The sequence below is a fragment of the Pongo pygmaeus genome, chromosome 20 (assembly GCF_028885625.2).
Source record: "Pongo pygmaeus isolate AG05252 chromosome 20, NHGRI_mPonPyg2-v2.0_pri, whole genome shotgun sequence".
NCBI classification, from domain to species: domain Eukaryota; kingdom Metazoa; phylum Chordata; class Mammalia; order Primates; family Hominidae; genus Pongo; species Pongo pygmaeus.
In genome coordinates this window covers 5,043,975-5,062,608 of record NC_072393.2, presented here as the reverse complement: position 1 = coordinate 5,062,608, position 18,634 = coordinate 5,043,975, and the positions used below count along the sequence as shown (strand labels likewise).

General features: G+C 61.2%; 1 protein-coding gene across 4 annotated transcripts in view; it reads right to left on the bottom strand.

Moving 5' to 3' along the window:
• KDM4B (lysine demethylase 4B) overlaps positions 1-18,634 on the bottom strand; it is a 184,540-nt gene that overhangs the window by 4,423 nt on the left and 161,483 nt on the right. For 3 of the 4 annotated variants that reach the window (XM_054462795.2, XM_054462796.2, XM_063657995.1), the window contains 9 exons: positions 18,446-18,566; positions 14,790-14,968; positions 13,273-13,495; positions 11,496-11,572; positions 11,170-11,225; positions 10,776-10,884; positions 4,661-4,846; positions 4,402-4,566; positions 3,977-4,096 (listed from right to left, as the gene is read on the bottom strand). In XM_054462795.2, coding sequence (XP_054318770.1) covers positions 3,977-4,096; positions 4,402-4,566; positions 4,661-4,846; positions 10,776-10,884; positions 11,170-11,225; positions 11,496-11,572; positions 13,273-13,495; positions 14,790-14,968; positions 18,446-18,566 — 1,236 coding nt within the window. The other variant, XM_054462797.2, reaches the window with a different exon arrangement.

Genomic DNA, 18,634 nt, shown 5'->3' with positions numbered 1-18,634 from the left:
TGTGACTCCTCCAGGGATGGGTGGGGATGGAGACAGACGTAGGCCCTGGAGAGTGTCTGCTGTGGGTTCCACAGGCCTCTTGGCCGGCACAGGCAGCGGGAGAAGCAGGGCTGGGAGTGCCCAGTGTGGACTCTTGGATGGCCGGTTGCCTCTGGGCCGTGTCCTGGGACAGCACAGATCTCTCGGGGATGTGTGGAGGAGCCTGCCAGGCACCAAGGACATGGGTGCCACCCTCCGCCCCGTCCCGCCCATCTCATTTGTAGAGGAAGGCCACTGGGAGAAGACCCCTTCCCAGCGTCTGTCCAGGGAGGAGAATCTGGGTGAAGGAGTCCTGGTGTCGGAGCCCCAGCACCCCTTAAAGAGATTTCCACCCCCAGCATGGCCAGGCTCCCTTTTGCCATGCACAGCAGTGGGTTTTGGAGGCTCCGCTTTGCCACGGGCAGCAGCGGGTTTTAAAGCTCCCACTCCAGGAGTGCCAGGGCCCACCTGCTGCCTTTCCCCAGCTCCCCGGCCCCAACTTGGCCTCTCAGCTTCTGGCAGGCGCGGCACACAGTGATTCAGTCAGGCACAGAAGCAGCCTTGCCAGGAGGAGAAGGCGCGTTCTAGAAACTCAGTGGAAACTGGCTCAGGTTTCTGGGTCAGGAAGACTGGGGAGATCCGCCCCAGATTCTCAGGAGCAGAGAACCGCCTAGGAGGATGGCACTCACACTGCCGGGTCCAAGTGGGCTCCCGGGGAAACTTCTGTGCCCGGGTCATTTGGGAACTGGGGGCTGATTGGAGACTCAGACTGGTTTCCTCCCAGTGGCCTCCCTGGAACCTGCTTTCACTATGAGTCTCCATGGGGCAAGCTCTGAAGGCGGCGTTTGCTTTTTAACATTTTGAGAAAACTGGATATACTTTCCTGGCTACAGGAAATCAGAGAGGTGAGCGTCTCGGCCCAGGCTCCCTGTGGCGACGTCTTGCCCTGCACTTCTCAGAAGCATCTCGAGGGGTCACGTGCGAGGGAAATGTGTTCCGAGTGTTCCAGACAGGCGGGGAGGCTCTTGTGGCCTTGGCATGTGGGGGTCTCATCCATTCGGCCTTGCTGTCACCTGGGCCCACCCCAGCCCCCCACCGCCCCCCCTGACGCTGACGAGGCCTTGGCCTCGGGGTAGGCAGCTCCAGCCCCACCTCCTTGGCCACCACAAAGCGGGCGTTTGCATGATTGTGGGATCGAGGTCCTGCCGCCACCTCGCAGGCAGGCGCACACTCCACAGTGGCTTGCTGGCTTCCGATACCACCCATTCCTGATTCCACAGCCTCTGCCCCCCACCCCTGAGCACTCTGGAGATGTGACATCTTTTTTTTTTTTTTTTTTGAGACAGGGCTTTGCTTCGTTGCCCGGGTTGGAGTGCAGTGGCGCGATCTTGGATCACTGAAGCCTCAACCTCCCAGGCTCAAGTGATCCTCCCACCTCAGCCTCCCAAGTAGCTGGGACTAAAGCTGGGTGCCACCATGCCCAGCTAATTTTGTTGTTTTGTAGAGACAGGGTTTTTCTGTGTTGCCCAGGCTGGTCTCGAACTCCTGTGCTCAAGCGCTTTGCCCACCTCAGCCTCCCACAGTGCTGTGATCACAGCGTGAGCCCCCGCTGGCATCATCTCATTTCTGACTGTCTCATTAGCTCGGCTTCCTTGGGGTGAGCTCCCCTGACGCTGGCCCTGCCTGGACTCTGGTGACATGACAATGATCCTGGGGGCACTTCCTTCGCCACCAGGGTGGGGGCTGCATCAGGCGCCTCTTCTGTGGGATGTTGTCAAGACCCACCCTGAGTCTCCCTTGTCATTTTCCAGTACGGTTGTGCTCTGTGTATGTTATAAATGGCTATTTATCTATTCGTGTGTTTTCTATCATCTTCATAAGTTTCTTGAGGGAGGGAGAGAGACTGGCACATGCTCAGCCTGATCTCTGGAGTAAACTTCCATGGTGTTCTAGAGGTCCTGGCTCAACCTCCCCTCCTTGGAGTCCAGTCGGACCTGCCTGGGCCGGACTCTGAGGCTCCCGGGGCAGGTGGAGGGTGTTGTCACCGCCACACACACCCCACCCATCCTGCCGTTTACTAGATGCACCAAAATGCTTCCCAGCAGAGATTTTTTTCTTTCTTTCTTTCTTTTTTTTGGAGACGGGGTCTCAGTGTCACCCAAGCTGGAGTACAGTGGCTCAATTACAGCTCACTGCATCCTCGACCTCCTGGGTTCAAGCGATCCTCCCACCTCAGCATCCGAAGTAGCTGAGACTACATGTGCACACTACCATGCCCAGCTAACATTTAAAATTTTTTGTAGAGATTTGGGGGGTCTCACTTTGTTACCCAGGCTGGTCTCAAACTCTTAGCCTCAAGTGATCCTCCTGCCTCGGCCTCCCAAAGTGCTGGGATTACAGGTGTGAACCGCTGCGCCCAGCCCGGCCTGAAACTCATAACCTGAGAGAAGAGCTGCCAGGTGAGCTAAGCGGGGATTATTCTCTTTTGCTGCTGCCCAGGATGGGCTAAGGGGCGCAAATCAACCTTGCCCTTGGTCTAAGCCTAACACAATCAGGAAGTCCAAGGAGCTGCCTGAGCCTCCCCGGGGAAGGCTGGAGCTGAGCAGAAGGGACGGTGTCTGGAGATTGGTGGTAGCTCCCACAGGGCTGGCCATGGGGATGGCTTGTCCCTGAAACCACCCCCTTCTCAAGGGGCAGGGAAGACCCTGCAAGATCTGAAAGCGGTGACTGGGCGGGGCCGGCCTGCACAGCAGGTGGGGGGGTTCCTGGATGCTCAGTGACAGGTCCGAGAGCGGTGACCGGGCAGGGCTGGCCTGCACAGCGGGGAGGGTGGTCCTGGGCACTCAGTGACACTCGATCATTTCAGATCATTCAGGTCTGGCGGGAGATGTGGGACCTTTTTTTTAACGCAGCCTCGGGATCATCGCAGGGGTCGGGGTTTTCACCTTAACAGACGCCATAAAGAGCTGAACTCCGATGTCTACAAAGAACTTGGGGCTCGGGGTGCGAGTTAAGGCCAGGACGTCACCGGCTGACCCGCCACGTGACCCAAGGTGACTCTGAGTGAGGAGTGAGCCTTCGTCCCCACTCCTCGAATGGGGCAGATGTGACTGGAAGAGACGAGGTGTCGCCTCCTCCCGGGAGCCTCGAGCCAGGGGAGCTCAAGGGAAGTGTGGCACCAGGCTTGGGAGCGACGCTTCTAGCTGCTGGGATATGGGCAGCTCTCCTCCTAAAATTCCACACTTTTATTTCATTTAATTAATTAATTTACTTTTTGAGGCTGAGTCTCACTCTGTCACCCAGGCTGGAGTGTGGAGTACAGTGGTGTGATCTCAGCTTACTGCAACCTCTGCCTCCCGGGTTCAAGCGATTCTCCTGCCTCAGCCTCCCAAGCAGCTGGGACTACAGGTGCCTGTCACCAAGCCCGGCTAATTTTTGTATTTTTAGTAGAGACACGGTTTCACCATGTTGGCCAGGCTGGTCTTGAACTCCTGACCTCAAGTGATCTGCCTGCCTCGGCCTCCCAAAATGTTGGGATTACAGGGGTGAGCCACCGTGCCTGGTCTAAGATTCCACACTTTTAAATAATTTCTCTTCCACAGCCATGAGAAGAAACTCACTACCAATTTGATTAAAAAGAAAAAAAACCAGGGGTACTGAGCTGTATACTCCAAAACGGTGAAAGGGAGAACTTATGTTAAAAATTGAGAAGGTGTCTCAAAGGGAAATGTCACCCGAGTGGAGGCCCCTTTAGCTTTGAAAACAAACAAGCCCTGTGCTTCTAACTTAGGCAGGCGAGCCAAGGCTCAGCCAGGCCCTGCAGGCCTCACTAACCATGGCCCACACCCGCCACTGCCCCAGGCAAAGGCACCTGGGCCAGGGGTGTGATCCTCCTGTCCCCGCACCTACAAAAAGAGCTTGGCGAAGGCATGGTGGGGCTGCCAGGTCCCCTACTTACCTGGTAGATGTGGCTGGTGACGGAGGAGATGAACTTGGCCTTGTAGAGGTTGCCATCAGTCCACCGGAGCTCCACCAGCTCCCCCTCGGAAGGGGGTCCCAGCCGGACACAGTCCCTACTCTGCAGGGAGAACAGGCGGGAGGTGAGGTCCTGGCCACACTATGCCGGGGGCTGTCGCTGGGTTTTAGACCCTCTCCGTGCTGGCAAGTGAGGTTCTCTGCCTGAAGCCCCAAAGCCGGCTGTGGGGGCCCGGGGTAGTGGGGCGGTGCAGAGCCCTGGCTGCGGGTCGCTTTCTGTTTTGTTTCTGCAGAACAGTGAGTGGTGCCTTTCCTGAAGGGGCCTGGGGCCTGAGGACAAGGGGACCCCGTGAAGGTATCTGGAGTCAGGCCGCTCCTAGCTTCCCCCTGCCCGGCCCCACAGCTCACCGTGATGCTCTCAGGGTACAGGTTGTCACTGTAGGAGCCATCGTCGAAGTTCACTTCGTAGCAGGTCTGCGTGGCGGCACCGATGACGCGACAGCGATAGTACAGCCCGTTGCGGTTCTTGGTGATGACCACCTGGCCTAGGGACACGGCCCTCAGGAGCTGGACCTGGCAGGGTGCGGAGGATGTGGGGCGCGGTCAGCGCGGGCGTCGGTGGGGGTGGGAGCCGGGGACGGGGGCAAGGAGGCGGGCAGGAACTCACAGCGTGACCCCCCGACTTGTGCTTGAGGCAGGTGATGGAGACCACGTAGGGCCAGTCGTCCGGCTCCATGAGCACACCGGCGGCGTGGGCGCAGGTCACGTGGAAGGACGTGGAGCAGTGCTCGTAGGAGCACTGGATACAGGCACCCGACACCTTCTTCATCCGCTTCCGGCAGTACACGCATTTCTGGGGACGGGGACACAGGCAGGGGCATGGGGCTCAAGCTTCCCTAGGGACCCTGGGACGGAGGCCCCAGCCCCTCCCGGCACAGCCTTCAAGGGAGGCATCGCGGGAGTGGCCTTGCGCTCTGCCCAGTGAGGGTCCCCCTCCGCAGCCCAGAGCCCGCAGCCTCCCTGGCCAAGCCCTCCAGACCCACTGACCCAGCCTCCTGCTGCTCAGTCTCCGGGGAGTCCTCTCCCGTCCCCCCTGCGTGTCACTGGCTGCTGGGACAGATCAGCCCTCGGGGAGTCCTCTCCCGTCCCCCTGCGTATCACTGACTGCTGGGACAGACACCAAAGAGCCCCACGTGGTGTCGCTCAGCCAGAGAGGAACCACGTGGTGACAGAGATGTGCCCTGGGGACACGGAGGTGAATGCAGACCGTGTGACCCTGTGATCTGCAACCCCCAGGGCAGGCAAGCCCCAGACACAGGAAGTGGGCTTGTGGGTACAGGGTAGGGGATGGGAGCGACCGGTAATGGGGCCCATTCTTCATGGGGTGATGAACTGTTCTGGAATTAGACGGTGTGATAGTTGGCAAAACTCAGAATGTACTAAAAAACATGGAGTGGCACACTTTAGAATGGTTAGAGTGAAGGATTTTTTCTTTTTTTTTTTTTTTGAGACAGGGTCTTGCTCTGTCACCCAGGCTGGAGTGCACAGCGCGATCATAGCTCATTGTGGTCTCCAACTCCTGGGCTCAAGCGATCCTCCCACCTCAGCCTCCTGAGTAGCTGGGACCACAGGCGCAACCATCATGCCTGGCTAATTTTTAACTTTTGTACAGGTGGAGTCCTGCTATGTTGTCCAGGCTGGTCTCAAACTCCTGAGCTCAAGGGATCCTCCCGCCTCGAACTCCTAAAAGTGCTGGGATTACAGCGTGAGCCACTGCGCGGGTCCTTTACGTCAGATTTTAACAAGAAGCCCTGAGAGAAGCCTCCTTGGTGAGGAGCGAGCACCGGAGAGCCACCTTTCATTCCGCGAGGCTCCCGCTGCAACACCTGCCGGAGTCAGCACTGGGGCCCTGGCGGCCGCCACACCCACGCCGGGCCCAGCTAAGCATTTAATAAGCGGCACCGTCACCGCTCTATAAATCACATTCAAAAGCCAGGTAAGCCAAGGGCCTGGAGCAGCGCCGATTGACGGCATTGAGATCTCGTTATTAAACTGTCAATACCCAATTCTCCCATCACACAACACGCGCCAGGCAGCACTCCAGCACGGCCTCCCCCTCCGGCAGAGTGGCCGGTGTGTAGGAGTGGAGGCTGCGCGCCCTGGGGGGCCTGGGGGTGGGGGAGAGGCCCCACCTGGACACTGTCAGGTGGGGTTGCTTAGCTGTCTTGAATATGTCACCCACAGGCCTCCGCCCCTCGGCCCAGGCCCAGGAGAAACCCAGCCCCGGGGCATCCTGGTGCACAGCACCATCTCCTTCCGCCCCGTGGTGGCAGGCAGCCCGTGACCCTGCATCTCCACGTTGTGAAGAGTATGCCCCAGGACCCATGGGACCATTTGTCAGGAGCTGCGCCTGGGGCCGAGGTTGCCCAGAGCCACCCCTCCTAAGGCGAGGTCTAGTCACGCCACGCGCTGTGGCCACAGGAGGTCGGGCAGGCGTTCTTGGCCATCACCTCCCTTCCTGGGAGCCGCAGTTTGAAGACTCACATCCAGTGCTGGCCTGGCCCAGGCCAGTGTGTGCCGGGGGAGTCAGGGTCTATGGCCCGTGGGGGGCCTGGAAGGGCCCAGGCACTGGTGTTTGGTTAGAAGTTCCCGGCTCGGTGTCCTTCCTCGGAGGCCACAGGGCTGTGAGGACGACGCAGGGTGGGTTCGGAGGTCTGCAGGGCACCACGGCCTGGAGGAAGCAGGTGGTCACCGCTAGGTACCACCCATGATGCTGTGTCCTCAGCGTGTCACACACTGAGGCGCGGTGGCTGTCCACCAACTTGCTTTCGCAAACAACTCCAACCCCTGAGGAGCAGAGAGCCCCTCCCTCCTGACCGAGCCCTACCCCTCCAGGCAGGACTGTGGGCAGCAGAGAGAGCTGGTGCAACTGCCCACCCCTCCTGCTGCCCTGGAGTCACCTCCTCCCATCCCAAGCCCCTCCCAGACCTCCTAGATCCTCCAGGGAGCTCCCGGTGCTTCTGCCCGCTGCCAGGAACTTGCCCAGCCGGTAGGTGAGAGGCTTCTCAGCAGCACGCCTTGAGAACGTGGTGGTAACTTGGCCCAGGCGGGCGGCCAGCCAGAAGCCGCTGACTCACCAGGACTGCCTGGAGCCCTGAGCCGGTGGCTGGGGAAGTCCTGGAGACAAATTGATGGATGGGTAACCAGGAGTGAGTGCCCCATGCCTGCAGCCTGCCCGTGGCCCGCGAAGGTGGCTGGGCGGCTGGGCGAGCAGGAGTTAACCACCACCTCCTTGCAAAGCCCCATTAAGCAGTACAAGCAGGCCTTGTGTAAAAGGATTTTTAATTCATCGTTACAAGCACCGGTAATGAAGAGGCTGCGTTCTGGAAATGTCAGATGATCCACAAGGCGTCGGGGCAGGAGGATTTATCACTGCACCGCGCACCGCACCATCACTCCACCTGAATCATGAGGCCTTTTACGCCCACGTTTGTGGAGTGAGTCACTGGTGCCTTGGAAGCATCACCCACAGGCTGCCAGCTTCCTAATCGCCTGGCCGTGCCCAGCCAGGCCGGCATGACCCACTGCACGCTCCACTCCACGCTCCACTCCACGAACGAGGAAAGGGGGCTCCCCTTCCAGATGAGCCTCTGAGACTGCCCGCACGGCCCCGCCCAGGTGGCCCAGCACCTGTGGGCTCCAAGCACGGCATCCAAGCCCACCGGGCTTGTGGGCACCTCACACCAGTGCACGGGAGCCCGGGCTTTGTGGCCGGCATCAGTCCCACCCTCGTGGGTCTCCCCAGCAGACCCACCCTGCCAGACTGATGTGTCTGCTTCCAGCCCCACCTCCACAGGAGCCTGAATGTCAACACCAGGCACTGTGTCCGCGACTGGGAAGATAAACCAGTCAGGAAAAGCAGGCAGGACGCTGCTGGGTGCTACTGGCTGCGGGCCCAGCCTCCAGGGGCCCACGAGACACATGTGCGGAGGCCGGAGTGCACGGGGACAAACGTGTCCTCCCCATTAGCACTGCCACATGCACAGCCCTTAGTGGGGACACGGCCCCAGCAACGTCTGCATTTAGCTCGCCTCATCTTTTTTTTTTTTTTTGAGACAGAGTCTTACTCTGTCACCCAGGCTGGAGTGCAGTGGCGCGATCTCAGCTCACTGCAACCTCCACCGCCCGGGTTCAAGCAATTCTCCCGCCTCAGTCTCCCGAGTAGCTGGGATCACAGGCATGTCCCACCATGCAGAGCTAAGTTTTGCATTTTCAGTAGAGACGGGGTTTCATATGTTGGCCAGGCTGGTCTTGAACTCCTGACCTCAGGTGATCCACCCGCCTCGGCCTCCCAAAGTGCTGGGATTACAGGCGTGAGCCACCAGGCCTGGCCTCCTCATCTCCTTTCTGGGCCAGATCCCAAGGCTCTGCAGGAAGCTGATTTAAAGGGCCAGCTGAGTGTCATTTTCCAGCAGGCGTGGACAACCCCAAGTGCCTTGTGCACAGATGGGCTACAGGGTGTGCAGCAGACAGCCCTGCAGGGCTGCAGCCCGGGCCATGATCGGCCAAGCCCCTCCAGGCCCCAGGCTCCTCACCTGCAAAACAGACAATGCAGGATGACCCCACAGGCTCTCACTGTGTGGGTTAAATGCAGTGGGCGACACTAGGGGCCTGAGGGGACGAGGCTGCAGATTTGCCAAGCCCTGAGCAGCTGCTAGTGCTCAGACGGGGTGGTCCGTGCTTCAGGGAGTGGGCCCAGCTCACACCACTGCAACCCTGCATGGCGGGGACTGTGGCAACCCCACAGCACAGAAGGGACGGCCGAGGCACAGAGAGGTCGAGGAATCTGTCCCAAGTGCACAGCCAGCTGGTGGCCAGCACTGACCACTCCCTGACTGCCCTGTGGCTCCAAGGGGTTCCCCAAAGGCGGGCCATCATTGCTGAGAGCAGGAGGAAGCTTCACAAGCCCCCACGACAAGGCCCCGCCACGCCCAAGGAGGCTGCGCACATCTACAGGGGGGCCTCAATGTGCACCAAGAGTGGAGCGGCAGAGATCCTCCAACTCAACCACAAAAGGCCAAGCAACCCAGGCACAGAATGGGCGAAGGAGCAGAACAGACGTTTCTCCAAAGATGGCATGCAGATGGCCAACAGGACTGTGCAAAGATGCCCAGCGTCACTGACCGCCAGGAGAACACAAATCAAACCACAGCGAGACCACCTCGCACCTGCTAGGGCAGCTGCTACAAAAAAGTCAAAGGTAGGTGTGGGTGAGGACGAGAGGAAGAGGAGAGCCCTGCACCCCGGGGGTGCGAATGGGAGTCCGTCCAGACGCAAGGGAGAGCAGTTTCCTCCAGTGCTAAAAACAGAGCTGCCCGACGGTCCAGCAAGCCCACTGCTGGGTCTGTATCCACAGGAAATGACATCAGAATCTCCAAACCACAACCACACTCCCACATCCGCTGCGGCGCAACCCACAACAGCCTGAAGGCAGAGACATCGGCGGGTGCCCGGATCAACACAACACGGTCCATCCACACGGCAGCACATCACTCAGCCAGGAAAAGAAGGAACTCTTGCCATATTTGGGTTGAACGAATGTGGATGAGCCTTGAGGACATTACGCCAAATGAAAGACACCACTCGCACCTGTAATCCCAGCTACCCAGGAGGCCAAGGCAGGAAGATCTCAAGGCTAGGAGTTCCAAACAGCCTGGGCAACATAGTGAGACCCCATCTTTTAAAAAAAAAAATTGGGAGTTAACCTAATTTTTTGGCACATGCTTGTGGTCCCAGCTACTCAGGAGGATGAGGAGGGAGGATCGCTTGAGCCCAGGAATGTGAGGCTGCAGACAGCTGTGATCACACCACTGCACTCCAGCCTGGGTGACAAAGTGAGAGACCCTGTCTCTTAAGAAGCCAGTCGCAGAAGAATAAAGACTGTGCAATCCCACTCACGTGGGGTCTATAAACAGGCAAACACACAGAAGCAGAGTGCTGGGTGCTGGGGTGGGCGGAGGGAGCTGCTGCTTAGCACGTGTGAAGTGTCAGTTATACAGGACGGGTGAGCGGGCCGCAGAGCCCTGCTGCCCACCACTGGACCCGTGGTGAATGCTGTACTGGAGCTCAGATGCTTCTTAAGAGGGCAGATCTCATGCTAAGCATTGTTACAATTGTTTTGTTTTTTTGTTTGTTTGTTTTTTTGAGACAAGGCCTGGCTCTGTCACCCAGGCTGCAGTGTAATGGCGCGATCACAGCTCACTGCAGCCTGGGTATCCCAGGCTCAGGCAATACTCCCACTTCAGCCTCCCGAGTAGCTGAAACCACAGGTGTGTGCCACCACGCCCAGCTATTGTTTTTTATTTTTTTATAGAGATGGGGTCTCACCATGTTGCCCAGGCTTGTTATAATTATTAGAAAAACAACAAAGATCGGACGGCCCGGTTGTGTCGGGGCACGTGCGGCGCCTCTGCTTTTCTGGAAAGGTGGAAACTGCATGGGGTGCTCGATTCTGCAGAGGATGCCCGCAAGGCCGCACCTGACGGGGCCTGCTTATCTCTGGCACCCTTGATGCCTTTTGACTTTTGTACCTTGCACCTCGGGGAACGATTCAAAAAATAACACGCCTGCTAAAGTCAGGGTCACTGGCTTCCTGAAAGCTGCCCACCACCCCCATGGAGATGCAGAGCTTGGAGGAGAGACCGCTTCAGATCGCGCAGGTGGGGAGCCGAGCCTGGCCGGTGGCCCTAGAGGCAGGGTGGGCCTCGACCGCAAGGACCTACCAGCTTCCACCGCTGCTCAGGGATGGTGCTGATGTCCACAGGGTGGCGCTCAATCACATTCAGGAAGCGCGCCTCGGGGACTGCGATGGCGCAGATCACGTGGATCCACCTGGGAGGGCAGGTGGGGCGGGGTCAGGTGCGCCTCTGAGGACCTGGGCTGGTCACAGAGGGGCTGGGCGTGATGTGGCTGTCAGCTGGGTCAGGGCCTGGGGACCTTCAGGGAGGTCAGGGCAGGTGTATGCTCCTCCTCAGCCCCGGCCACCCCATCCATGACACGGGGCGGTTAAGTGGAGGTGATGGCCGACCCCTGGGCACTGGGGTCACACCCTGCAGAGCCTCAGCCCAGGGCAGGCTCCCCTCTGGCCCTCCAGCCCCCACGCGCAGTACTACCCACCTCCTATCGGTGGTCATCTGCAGTGCACCTCCTCGCAGGTTGCACAGGCAGCACTCCTGTGGAGACCAGACAGCCCTGGGTGAGCAGGCTCCCCATACACTGCTTGGGGCCTGATCCGCCAACTGTCCCCAGCCCATGGCCCTTATATTTCAACCTAGCAGCCACCAAAGTGATGGGTGGGAATCCCTTGGGTTCTAGCCCCTCAGGGCAGAGATGAAGGAACCCAGGCCCATGGAGGGGAGACTGCGCCCCAAAGTCACCCCGCTGGAGTGGGGCCGGGACCCAGGCCTCTCAGAGCACCACCCCTGCTGCAGGGAGCGAGTTACCGCAGTCCAGGCGTGGGCCGCGCACCGGGAACATGTCCAGCCTTCATTGACCAGCTCGGGATGGATGCCATAGCAACCTGGAAGACAGCGGGGGCTGGCTGAGATCTGGGGGGCAAGTGAGACTTGGGGGGCCGAGTGAGACTCAGGGGGAGGGGCCAGGTAACTCGGGGGCCAGTGTCTGTATGTGGAGTGACGAGGCCTCCGCACGCAGCTGCAGCATTCAGGGTGCGTGCTGTTCCCACCCTCTGAGCTTCAATCCAGGCCACTGCATGTGGAGCAAGAGAAAGGTCTGGAAGCGACTTGTGTGGAAGGAGAACGCAGGAAGGGAAGCAGGGCCCCCTGAGCTCCAGCTGGGTCTGCTGCGCTCAGCCTGGTGGTATCTTGAGGGCCCCTCCTTGTTGCGGGTCTGCCCCCCAACAGCGGCTCCTCCTGCTGTGTCCAGAAAGGTCAAAGCCACAAGAGCGACTCACTGTGGGATGTGGCCCTGGGTCTGGAAACGGGGAAAGGGCACGAAAGGCTGAGTCATGCCCCCAGAGCAAGGGCAGGGGTGCCATCTGCCCCCCAGGGCTCTGCCTCTGCTGGGGGTCACTGCTCCACAGTGTGGAAGGGGCTCTCTGCCAGTGCTGGTGGCCCACTGAAGAGGCTGGGGGCTGGGACCTCATTGCCTCCAGAGCAGCGGGGTGGTGGGCATGGCTGGGGGTGGGGGGCGTCTGCTGGGGTAGCCCTGGCTGGGGTGGCCCGGCTGTGGCAGGCCTGGGACCCTCAGCAACCCTTCCCCCAGGGAGCCCATTTGCCCAGGGGCACGTCTCAAACCCAGGCCCAGCAAAGCAGAGTGAAGAGCCTCCCAGCCAGGAGACAACGCGATCCCCCAGGCAGGCCACCGGCCAGGAGGAAACCGACAGAGATCTATGGCTACCTGCCTCGGCCAGGGGCACAGAAAATTAAACGTCTCCAGAAAGCCCTCCTCCTGCCCTGGAAGTCCAATGCCCGCCACTGCCCCCCGCGCCTGGGAAAGAGACAGACATCCATTTTCTTGTCTGTGACCATGGTTGAGCCTCAGGACTGGGGAGGGGTCCCCGAGAGCAGAGATAAATCAGATGCCCTGACCACGCTGCAATCTCACTGTGACCATCAGTTTCAACCACGGCCGCAAATCACAGGCGTAGCGGGTGCCTGAGCTCCTCCTGTCGCCTCCCAGGCCTTGCGGAAGAATCGGCAGAACTGTCCAGAGGGCCAGTGAGGAGGAACCCTGCCTGGGCCAAGGTCAAGGGCAGGGATGTTTGCCCCCAAAGGCTGCTTGGCAGAGACAGCCATTCTCGGGGAACACAGCCTGTGGAGAGACGGGGTGCCTGGCCCATTTCTTGCTCTGGCCCTAGGGTCAGCTTCTGGGTGTCAGGGACAGGGCGGGATGAGCCCAGTGCCCCTTGGAGCAGAGGCTTTCTCCGCAGAGGCTGGCACCAGAGGCCAGCACCGAGGCCTGCACTAGCATCTTCTGGACGCTGGGGGCAGTGGAGGCCCTGTTCTGCCCCGGGGTGGCATGCGGTCACACAGCCCTTCCATGGCCACAGCCTTTCCCCCTGCTGAGGATGGTGGGACCACGACGGGAAGGACAAGAAAGTCAGAAATTGCAGGAAGTCACCGGGGGAGGCCCCTGCCCTGGCCCTGAAAGTGCAGCCTGGGGAGAGGGGCCGGCGTGGCCCTCCGCAGGGGAGGATGGCACCCCCACCAACACCCTGAGGGAGGGCGCAGCTCCTCTGGGCCCCACAGTGGCACTCACTGGCATGGACCTGCAGGCAGCACTTGCCGCAGGTGATCAGGGGGCTGGTCCCGTCGTCGCCGATGTAGGAGTTGGCAGGCAGCGGCTCCGTGTTCTCACCGCCAGAGGTGAAGCACATCTCGGGGATCAGCGGTCGGGTCTTCTGACCGCTTTTGGAGGGTAATGTGGCCGAGGAGCCCTCTCCGAGGGAGGCTGTGGGTGCCTCCTTCTCAGTCTGTAGGGCCTGTAGGGGAGAGGGGGCCTTCAGGGGACAGAGCCATGTGTGGTGTAGGCGGGCAGGCAGTGCAGACCTCTCTCAGGGCACCTGCCCCAGGCTTCGACACCCCCTGGCTCTGGAGGGGGAGGTCGGGGAGATGGCCAGAGCCACCTCGGCCCCTCTTCTCACTCCTCCAGAAAGTCAGGATCCTCCAGAAAGTCAGGATCCCCAAACACTGTCTGACCCTGTTCCCAACGTGCCGAAGACCTTCCCATGAGGGTCGCATCCAGACACAGAGCTCAGGCCTGCCTGTGTGGCCCCTGGTGCTGGGTGGCCCCTGGCGCTGGGGTATGCTGGGGGTGGTGTGTGATGAACGAGTCTCCACACTCTGCCTGGCAAGGGGAGTTAGGAAGACGCATGTCTGAAGTGGCGTTCCCGGCCCTGTGGCTCCCAGCAGCCTCTCTGGCCTCACAAAGGACAGCAAGTGCCTGGAGACGGTGTCGGCTGTCAGGTCTTGTTTGTCTCAGGAACCAGAGCACTAAATCCAGCTCCCAGCAGCAGGGCCCCAAGACAGGCTTGCCACCCTCGGCACAGCACCCTCTCTGGCTCTGTCCACCCAGACCCGGCCAGCGAACAGGCCTGGGGGGTGAGGTCCCCAACCCAGGGCAGCTCTGCTGATGCCTGGACATGCTTGGCATGGGCCTAGGAGCTGGGAGTGCAAAGCACGTGGGCCAGGTCCTGTCCTGGGGAGGCTGCACGCCCAGGGGAGAGAGGAGGGGGGATCCAAGAGATCCGAGGAAAAAGGCTGGGCTGGGTGCTGATGCCTGGGATGGCTGTGGGCAGAGGTCCGCTCCCCATCTGGGTGCAGAGGACAGGCGAGGCCAGCATGGAAAGAGCACCAAAAACGGGACCTCAGCCAGGTGCCCAGCTCAGCTGGACAGGCCAGGGTTTGCAGGAGCCCCGCCCAGCCACCCAGGTGGTGTACCCGGGCCTTCACTGCACCCCCACACCACCTGGCCCATCTCAGCGCCCACCAGGAATGGGCGCTCCCTGAGGGCAGTGACCCCGAGCCTCCGCAGCCTCCCTCTGCCCCATCCACCATGGCTCATGTTGCAGATGTGCACGTTAGTAAGCTTCATTCCAACAAAACCCAGAGACCAGGCTCTGCCTACGGCTGTCAGGAACAAGCCCTCACAACTCGGGGTGCTGGCCAACACCCTGCCCTGCGTGAGAGAGGGAGGAATGTGGGGTGCCCGGTCCCTCGCCCTCTCCTACCGCCCCTGCCTGGGTTCTCTGGGACCCACGAGGCCCGCCTGCCCACCTGGCAGTAGGGGTAGAAGAGCGTGCAGATGGCGCAGTAGGGCTCCGTGCGCGCAGCCGCCGCGTTGAACTTCCTCTCGGCCTGGAAGCTGGCCGCCCTGTTCTTCCACTGCAGACACAGCAGCGGCCTCAAGGCCTCGGGGTCACTCACATCTTCCTCCCCGGAGAAAGGGGATGCCTCTAGAAGAACAGAGGAGAGAGGGAGAGAGACACTTGAGCCCCCTAAAAACTCATCCAAGGAATCACCCCAACTGCCCAGGAGATGGACCCGGGTCTACAGCCCTGGCTGCCCACAGGGTCCCTGGCCCATAGCTCCGCCTCCACCTGCCTCCTGGCTGCCCCATTCTCCACAATGCCCATCAAGCTGACACTGCAGCATCCCATCCCATCAACAGGACGGGGACACGTCTGTCTCGGCTGACTGCCACCTGAGGCCAGAGCCCCCACATGTGGTTCCTCTGAGCCCCTCCCCCAGCACCTGGTTCTCCCTGGACACCCGGAGCCGTCCACTCACCCGGGGCCTTTCGGGCCAAGGACCAGCCAAACTCAGTGCCCAGCCCTGCCCTGGCTGCCCTACACCCGTCCTGCAGTCTGAGTCTGTGTGGGGGCGTCGGCAGTGATCAGCTGAGATTCAGGGACGCTGTCCTTCCTGTCTTGGGCGGGCACAGACTCCCTGAACTCAAGGCAGGTGCCGAAGGAGTGTGGCAGGGAGTCAGGAGGGGCCGTAACCAGGGCTAGGAAGCCAAGGCAGCCCGTCCCAGGAAGAGTGCGTGATGGGAACACTCTCCGGGAAGGCAAGTCTGCTGCTGAGAAGCCGCGGTAGTCTCTCTCCCGCCTGTCGCCTGTTCCCATTGGACTCTGATGGCCTCCATTGCCAGCTGCCACACCCCAATCTCCCACGTCCCCTCCCTGCATTTCCTGTGGACACAAGTGTGCTGTCCCCAGGAAGTGGGGTGCCCATTCCTGTGGCCCAACCCTCAGCCCAACCTAAAGGGGAGCCTGAGGTCCTGGGATCAGCCCAGCTGTGGCACTGCCCCTGGTTCACCTAGAGGAGGGCAGGGCAGTGCAGGCTCCCCGAGGTGGAGGCCCAGGACTCCCACGGTAGACTCAGGAAGCCCTTAGGCCAAGACTCCTCTGAAAACCCAAACCAGACAGTCCCGCCAGCTGAGCCCAGGGAAGGCCCTAAGTGGCCCCGAGGCCCTGGGGATGAGAACGGAGCCACTGGCTGTGTCTGTCACTCACAACCCCAGGATGCTTGGGGTTCTGGGGCCATGATGGTCTCACAGGCAAATGCTCCGGTCTCACCAAAGGGCCACAGTGGGGTGTGCGGAGTGGGGGAGTCCAGGGAGGCCCTGGAGGTGCCTTCTAGGATACCCGGGTAGAAGGCAAGACCCCTTTCCCAAGGCAGCCCGCGGGGCCCCTGGTCATTCCTCTGTCCCCGTGCCGATTCCTCCACTCCTGGGAGCTCCCGCCCTGTGATCCCACGGGCTTCTAGAACCCTCCTCTCTCCACCCCTCCAATTGCATGCAGGATGAAAGACCATTTTCAGTTTCTACGTACATCCCCAATGAAAGGCCGAAGCGGAAGATGAAAAATTGGCTTAGCAGGACTTGTGCACAAAGACAGCGGCTCTCAGCTGAGGGTTAAATCGAAGATTCCATCTCCTCCCCTCCCACTCAAAGCTTCGCAGGAGCCTTTTGTTCCAACCTCTCCAAGCCCCGGATGGCCTGTGCTCAACCCTGGGAGGAATCTTCCATGGGGAGGCACGAGCTCCCCAGCCCTGAACCGCCCATCGTGGGCAGCCCAGCCAGCAGAGCGGAGCCGGGCATCTCTAATAGCAGCTGCCTCCCCACACGACCACCTGCCCCAGTGACAGCCTGTCCTGGCTAACCACTTACCCAGGGTGACCACCTATCGGGGTGACAGTCTGCCCTGGGTGACCACCTATCGGGGTGACCGCCTGCCCTGGAATGACCGCCTATCGGGGTGACCGCCTGCCCTGGAATGACCGCCTATCGGGGTGACCGCCTGCCCTGGAATGACCGCCTATCAGGGTGACCGCCTGCCCTGGAATGACCGCCTATCGGGGTGACAGCCTGCCCTGGGTGACCGCCTATCGGGGTGACAGCCTGCCCTGGGTGACCGCCTATCGGGGGTGACAGCCTGCCCTGGGTGACCGCCTATCGGGGGTGGCAGCCTGCCCTGGGTGACCGCCTACCGGGGTGACAGCCTGCCCTGGGTGACCGCCTATCGGGGATGGCAGCCTGTCCTGGGTGACCGCCTATCGGGGGTGACAGCCTGCCCTGGGTGACCGCCTATCGGGGATGGCAGCCTGCCCTGGGTGACCGCCTATCGGGGGTGGCAGCCTGCCCTGGGTGACCGCCTACTGGGGTGAGAGCCTGCCCTGGGTGACCGCCTATCGGGGATGGCAGCCTGCCCTGGGTGACCGCCTATCGGGGGTGGCAGCCTGCCCTGGGTGACCGCCTATCGGGGGTGGCAGCCTGCCCTGGGTGACCGCCTACCGGGGCGACAGCCTGCCCTGGGTGACCGCCTACCGGGGTGACAGCCTGCCCTGGGTGACCGCCTATCGGGGATGGCAGCCTGCCCTGGGTGACCGCCTATCGGGGGTGACAGCCTGCCCTGGGTGACCGCCTATCGGGGATGGCAGCCTGCCCTGGGTGACGCCTATCGGGGGTGGCAGCCTGCCCTGGGTGACCGCCTACTGGGGTGACAGCCTGCCCTGGGTGACCGCCTATCGGGGGTGGCAGCCTGCCCTGGGTGACCGCCTATCGGGGGTGGCAGCCTGCCCTGGGTGACCGCCTATCGGGGGTGACAGCCTGCCCTGGGTGACCGCCTATCGGGGTGACAGCCTGCCCTTGGTGACCGCCTATCGGGGTGGCAGCCTGCCCTGGGTGACCGCCTATCGGGGGTGACAGCCTGCCCTGGAGTGACCACCTGTCCCGGAGTTACCACACGTCTGGGTGACCAGGCTGGGTGAAAGGTTTTCCTCTGGTCATGCAACTTGAATAGAGTGGACTTCCCCCTGTCCCCAAGGCAGCCTCAGTACTTTTGAGAACAGACTTCTACTGCTGGCCGTTTCTAGCAGTAGACATGGCTGTGAGGACGTTGGCACTGGAAACAAGCTGGAAACTGGGAGAGGATGTATGTTGACCCCGCCCGGGCTCTCAGGCCCCACCTGGCTATCCCGGAACTGTGACCCCATTTCCATCCCCTCCACCTGGTAGAGGTGGCCAGCACTTCTGCCCCACCCATGTGGTCCCCGCCATGCACACAGTCCTGCTCTGTCAACACTCCAGAGAACATGAGCAGCTATAGGCATCGAGCAGGTCCGAGGCCGTGAGAGGAAGTGTGGCCTCGTGCACCTGGCAGCCGGCGGGGGCACCCGGCCCAGGCCTGGGGGAGGGGGTACTGGCGGGAGCCGGGTCTGCATGGAGCATGCAGTGCCAGGCCTGGCGATTCCAAGTGCCAGCAGCCGCCATTTTACAGATAAGGCGGCAGAGCCACTGAAAGGCCTGGGTTCAGGGGAGGAGACCGGGGGAGTGGGGGAAGGAGGCCGCAGGGGAGCCAGCCCCCCCCCCAGCAGCAGCAGAGCGTGGAGCAGGGCTGATGAGAGCTGACCTGGGGACCCCCACTCACCCTCGTCACTTGAGGCCTCCTGCTTCACCACCGACAGCGGGGACCGGGTGGGCGGCCGGCCCAGGGGATGGCGCCGGCTCTTCTTGATCTCCATCTTCAATTTGGAAAATGTGGACGGTGCCTGAAACACACAACAGGCTGCAGTGAGGGCTCCGCTACAGACCCCTGGGTGGGGTTCCCTCGGAGCCA